General features: G+C 32.0%; 1 protein-coding gene across 2 annotated transcripts in view; it reads left to right on the top strand.

Moving 5' to 3' along the window:
- The first annotated feature begins 953 nt into the window (after positions 1 to 953).
- Ccdc152 (coiled-coil domain containing 152) overlaps positions 954 to 6727 on the top strand; it is a 45262-nt gene continuing 39488 nt past the window's right edge. For both annotated transcript variants that reach the window (XM_048814018.1, XM_048814017.1), the window contains exons 1-2: positions 954 to 1045; positions 3127 to 3232. In XM_048814018.1, coding sequence (XP_048669975.1) covers positions 959 to 1045; positions 3127 to 3232 — 193 coding nt within the window. In that variant the 5' untranslated portion in view covers positions 954 to 958. The remainder of the gene's footprint in view (positions 1046 to 3126; positions 3233 to 6727) is intronic.

Below are 6727 nucleotides of genomic sequence, written 5' to 3'. Positions count from 1 at the left end.
ATTTATTTTTAAATAATATTATGCCCCCCCCCCCAAAATTATTTTGAGTAATTATTTCAGGAGTTTTACTTACCCTTTCCTTTAGTCTAGTCCACACACTCAACATTGTCTCCTTCCTCACTCTACACTCCCTGAATTTCAAATGTTGTACTTTCCCCATCATTTTTCTCTGGAGAAAAGTCTAAAGACATCTAAAGACAGGTGTATATAGTTTCATACTGTATTAATCTTGATTCCTTCTAGATACCTTCTTCCACTGCCAAATGTAAATAGTGGCTCCTTTGCAAAAAATCAGTTTCTCTATCTGGGCTGAATGACTTTACCTCTGGAATTCTGAAGAATTTCTTATGATTAGTTCTGTAGGACTAAAGCTAGAACTCTTACCATTCACTTAGCAGTTGGTTGGTTGTTCCCAAAGGTTAATCTTATATAAAATTACCAAAAAATTGAAATACAGAGAGATTGTTTTGAGCACTTCAATTTCCACATATTGTTTATATACCAAGCAAAATATGAAGTATAAGCAGACTACCAGAAAATATTTGTGATGTGATACTTTGACACGTTGAGCATCTTAAATTGAGAATACTCACACTTAAAAGTCATGCCTTTGACTTTAAGTTCAGACATACTGATGGCAAAGGAGATGAGTGTTAGTGCGATTATTTGGGTTTTTTTAATAATAAGGACAAATAACATCTATTTATATTCTTATCATTGCACTAATTTTAGATTTTTTTAGACAAATTACACCTGGGGAGAAAATGATAATAAGTGGAGAAACCTTAATGCATATGACCCTATTGTTGATGCTGGGTATAACAAAATACTCAGAGTGGAAGGAAGCTCAAGTAAGTATTCTATAAATAAAGTAAAGAAACTTTAGTGTTTGAGTTATGACTACTATCGTGATGCTTTAGATTTTTCTTAACACTCTCTGCTCTTCACTAGTTCAGGCATGGATCAAAGCAGTGAAGGATGTATGAAAAAGACTGGCAGTGTGAATCTTGACAAACTTATAAATGACTTCTCACAAATAGAAAAGGTATGTAAATATAGCCAATGGCTATGGTGTATGAGGAAAAATGGAAGAGATTTTATCAATGGGAGAAATTTGAAGAAAAAAATGTTGCAAAAAATGAGCAAGATACAGATAATGAAAATATATTTTGCCAAGCCCTTTGTCTCTAATTTTTGAGATTTGTATTTAAAATATATCTAGTCTTGACTCATTTATACTAATATATCAAAAACTTTCCAGGGCAAGGGAACAAATAATTCGTGTGCTTTTGCCAAAATTAAAGATAAAATACACATCTAAGTGTCCAAACTCATGTCCAAACTCGGAAATAGATTTAATGAGAATTAAATTTCAGTCTCCTACCATTATAAGTACTTTCCTTTAGTTCTTTACCATTTGTCTCTGTTCTCTCTTGCTGCTCTTTTACCTAAAACCAAACCTACTTGAAGTCCTTCTCTCCAACTTTGGACAAATGTAAGCCAAACAATGTATTGTTTTCCCCTCTTCTCTGACAGAGGGAGATATATGAAAACTGTTGAAAAAAAATGTAGGTGAATAAACTAAAGATTTGAAGAGTGAATTTGTAAAGCAAGAATGGGAGGGAAGACCTTCCCCTATTTTCTCTCCTTTTCTTATTTTTTATGTCTATTTTTATTCACACAGATTGCCATGTTTAAAGAATTTTCATGGCCTTAGATTTTTGAGGCAATATGATCTTTTTTCAAACAATGAGCTTAAGTTTTCTTAACTGTATAATTAGCAAAAGAGAAAAGAGAAATAGAAAGCACTGTTAGAGAGAAGAGATTTAGTAAAAGGTTTTTTTGGGGGGGGGACGGGGCAAGTTGGAGATTAATTTAGAAGTATCTCATATTCTTAAATATTTTTGATAAGAAATAGTTGTTCATTTTTGATGTGATAGTGGTATTATGAACACATTTTGAAAGTCATGTCTCTTAGAGATACATGTAGATGGTAATACAAATGAATTCATGTCAATTGCTTTGAGATAAGATCAGAAGTGGTAATATTAAGGAAGTAGGTAGAGTATAGATAACATATGACTAGTCATAAATTGATATTTGAAGCTATTTAAAGAGTTTGTGGAGGCTTTTTATACTGTTCACAAAAACCCAAAGCAGTAGGTTTAAGAATATTTATCTACTATAATAGCAAAAAATGTAGAAATAACAAATTTTCTCATAGGAGACTAGGTAAATAAATTATAATATATTCAAAAATACCCATGAACATATATGAGTTTACCACAGTGAATCTCATCATCATGTACATTCACAAGAAATTAATTAAAAAAAAACTGTGGCTAAATGGCAGAAAGATCAGTAGAGGAAAGAGAACAGTGGTGTGGGGGAGGGGGAAAGGAGGTATTGAGGACTGCATCAAAACAAGATATAGTCCTTGCTTTTATAATTATGTCAAAATGCTTTCTATTGTTATATATAATTAAAAAGTACAAAAAAATTAAAAATGAAACCCAGTGCAGCTGGTAAAAAGAATGAGGTACATCTATACATGGTAATATGGCACCATGTCCCAGATAATAGTGCTAAGTAGAATAGTCAAGGTGCAGAACAGAATACAGATGATCATTTTCTGTAGTTGTATATAGTCAAAAAATACTTTGGAAGCATATAAAAGGAACAGTTTTTGTTTGTTTGTTGATTTTGGATTCTTTTTTTTTTTTTTGAGACAAGATTTCACTGTGTTGCCCAGGTTGGCCACAAACTCCTATGCTCAAGAGATCTTCCTGCCTTAGCCTCTTACATAGTTGGGACTACAGGCTTGTATATGCCTGGCTAGCAATCATTAACTATGGAAATGAGGGTTGAAGAATTGCCGAAAGGAGTTCAAGTTAGGCCATACTTTTATTTTTCATTTATAATCGTTAGTGTGGTTTAATATATTATCAGGTTACTTTTTAAATTAAATATAAACTAGGAAGTTTGTTTCTTTAAAATTATGTTTCATCTTTAACTATTAGACTTTTAGGTAGTGATTTATATTCTCATTAGTCTTCATATCTTTAGTAAAAGAATAGAAACACTTTCATTGACTTGATAATAATGTTTACTCTATTTCTTCTACAGAAAATGATAGAAACCAGTGGAAAGAACAAAATCCTGGATATTCAGTTGGAAAAGACTAACTCTTTATTAAAAGTAATGCAAACAAAAGAAGTCTCAATGAAAGAAGGTAGGTTTTTGTTCCCTAAAGAAATGTTAATGAGAGTGCAACAGTGTTTTTAATATTATACATATATTTGTAAAGTATTTTAAATTCATATTGAACTTTTCAGACTTTCATCAAATTTTATTCTTTGTATAGCTCTGAAAGAAGGATAGGACTAGTATTATTATCCTACTCTACCAGTATAGAAACATAAAATGAAGAAGAAGTTAAATAATCTATGGCTAGGCATTTAAGAATGACAAATAGAAGTCTCAACACAGGAAGAATACAGTTGAATTCCTACTTCACAATTACATCTAAATAAACATACAATGGGTCAATAGTTGTAGTATTGAAAATAAGCAGGACACATATATTTTCTTTGTATGTCAACTAAGAGGACCTGGAAGCAACAATACAATGAGAGCAACGAGTGCTCAGATTTGGGTATTTAATATACCATTCTCTATAAAAAGAACTGGCTGATTCTAGAACTGGGGCAGAAAGTAAATAAATAAACCTGAAGCATTTTGTAATGTCAAAAATTTTAAAAAGTTCTTGAAAAGAAAAAATAAATCCACAATGATGGTAGTGTGTCAAAAGGGACACAGAAACCAAATGAAAGAGCTCTCAGTGGCCAAAGCTGGGATAATTTGAACAACAAAGTTAATAAAGTAATGTTGAACTATACTCAAAGTATAAAAAATTTCACAAGTCTATACTGATATAAGTAAATGATTTAAATAAATAATCGAGGAAGAGCCAAATCTCCTTTTTAGCAGAATTCCATATAACTTACATAGATAATCTGTTCTCAAACAGAACAGATCACGACTCTAAACACATTGAGTGTGGTCTGAGTAAAGTTATCTCCTTTATTATAGTGAAGAATATAGCATGAAAAGGATGGTAATATAGGGAAAGTAACTACACAGTGGAGAAAACTGACAACTACTACCTCAGCCACATGGTCATGGTCAACATTAAAAGGGATGTCATGTTGATCTTGATACGATATAATATATGATATGATAAAAATGACACTTTATTTTTATGGTCTTCCTCCTCATAACCCATAATCTCTGCTCACTTTTGCAGCACCTATACTAAAATTGGAATGATACAGATAAGATTAGCATGACTTTTAAACCATAAACCCAGTCTAATCATGAGATAAACATCACACAAATTCCCATTTAAAGGACATTACAGAATACCTGCCAGTACTTGGCAAAATTATTGAGGTCATCAGAAACAAGGAAATAGAACAGTCAAAATCAAGAGAAGACTAAGAAGATTTGACAAACAAATGTAATATGGTATAGTGAATGGGATCTGAGAACAGAAAAAGGACATTGAATAGAAACTAAGGAAATCCAAATAAAGTATGGATTTTAGTTAATAATGCATCAACATTGGTTTATTAATTGTAAGAAATTTACCATACCAATTAAGGTGTTAATAATAGAGATAATTAGATATAGAATATATGGCAGTTCTCTTTAATATCTTTCCAATTTTTCGGTACACCTAAAACTGTCCTAAAAAATAGAGTTTATTAAAGTTCAAAAAGGTGAAATCACAAAAATAAATAGAAAATTTTGGAATTTTTATAATGGAGAGGCCTTTCTAGATGTGTGACACAATAAGTAGAAATGATAAGACAGTATATTTGTTAGTTTTAATTTTTAATTAGTAGACATTTTCAGGCATAGTTTAGATTTACAGAAAAGGGTGAAAATACAGAATTTCCATATGTCCTATCACCCCCTTCAATTTCCCTATATCAACATATTGGATTTGTGTGGTACATTTGTTGCGATTCATGGGGCAATATTGATAACACAATTATTAACTAAAGTCCATAGTTTATATTATTGTTCAATCTATGTTATATATTCTGTGGGTTTTGACAAATGCATGACATGTATCCTCCATTACAGTATCACACAGAAAAGTTTCACTGCTCTACTTACTCGTCCCCCCATTTTACCATCCCAAGATTCTATAATCACTGATCTTTTTACTATTTCCATAGTTTGACCTTTTCTGGAATGTCATACTATATAGCATTTTCAGATTCACTTATTTTACTTAGCAATATGCATTTAAGGTTTCTCTAAGGGGTAGTTTGTGTGGTGGTGGGTTTGTGTATATGTGTGTGTATCTTAATAACAAATTATTTTATTGTATTATTGTATGGAAGTTAAAACAGCCTTATACAGGTTTTTGTGTAGACATAGTTTCAACTGATTTGGGTAAATACCAAGGAGTGCAATTGTTGGATCACATGGTAAGAGTGATCAAGATGGTCATAAAATTAATATAGAGGACGAGGTACTACAGAAAATGCTTTATATGTTTGTGTTAGTCAGCTTTTCATTACTGTAACAAATACCTGAGATAAATTAAGTTAAAAAGAAAAAGGTTTTGTTTTGGTTTGCAATTTTGGAGGTTTCAGTTTATGATCAATTGATCCCATTACTTTGGGCCTGCTGTAGCACATCATAATGGCATGTGCACATTCACCTCAGGGCAAGGTGTAAAGGTGAGGAAAAGAAAAAGAAAGTGAGAAAAAGCTGCCTCAAATCAAGAGCATGCCAATAATGGCCTAACTGCTTCCCAAAAGGCCCTACATCTTGAAGTTTCCGCCACCTACCAGTAGCACCATGGACTGGGAACCAAGCCTCTAACACATGGGCCTTTGGGAAACTTTTCCAAATTACAGTAATTTTTTATTTTTATTTTTTATTCTAATTAGTTATACATGACAGTAAAATGCATTCTGACACATTATATATAAATGGAGTATAACTTTCCATTCTTCTGATTGTAGATGATGTAGAATCATATCAGTTGTGTAATCATATATGTACACAGGATAATAATACTTGATTCATTCTACTACCCTTTCTACCTCCATACCTCCTCCCCTCCCTTTACTCCCCTCTGCCTAATCCAAAGTACTTCTGTTTTTCTTTAGCTTCCCCACTTATTGTGAATTATCATCTGTATATCATAGTACATTTGGCCTTTGGTTTTTTGGGATTGGCTTGTTTTTCTTAGCATGATATTCTCCATCCATTTACTGACAAATGCCGTAATTTCTTTCTTCTTTAAGGCTTAGTAATATTCCATTGTGTATGTATACCACATTTTTTTTTATCCATTAATCTGTTGAAGGGCATCTAAGTTGGTTCCATAGTTTAGCTATTGTGAATTGAGCTTCAATAAACATTGATGTGGCGGTGTCTCTGTAGTGTGCTGATTTTAAGTCCTTTGGGTATAAAACAAGGAGTGGATTAACTGGGTGAAATGCTAGTTTCATTTAAAGTTTTGTGAGGACTCTCCATATTGCTTTCCAGAGTGGTTGCACCATTTTGCAGTCCCACTAGCAATATATGAATGTACCTTTTCCCCCCAACATCTTTGCCAACACTTATATAGTTGCTTGTATTCCATATATATATATATATATATATATATATATATATATATATATATTTTTTTTTTTTTTTT

The sequence above is a fragment of the Marmota marmota genome, unplaced genomic scaffold (genome assembly GCF_001458135.2).
Source record: "Marmota marmota marmota unplaced genomic scaffold, marMar, whole genome shotgun sequence".
In the NCBI taxonomy this organism is placed as follows: Eukaryota; Metazoa; Chordata; class Mammalia; order Rodentia; family Sciuridae; genus Marmota; species Marmota marmota.
Note: the sequence above shows the minus strand (reverse complement) of the source record. Positions and strands in the feature narration are given on the sequence as shown.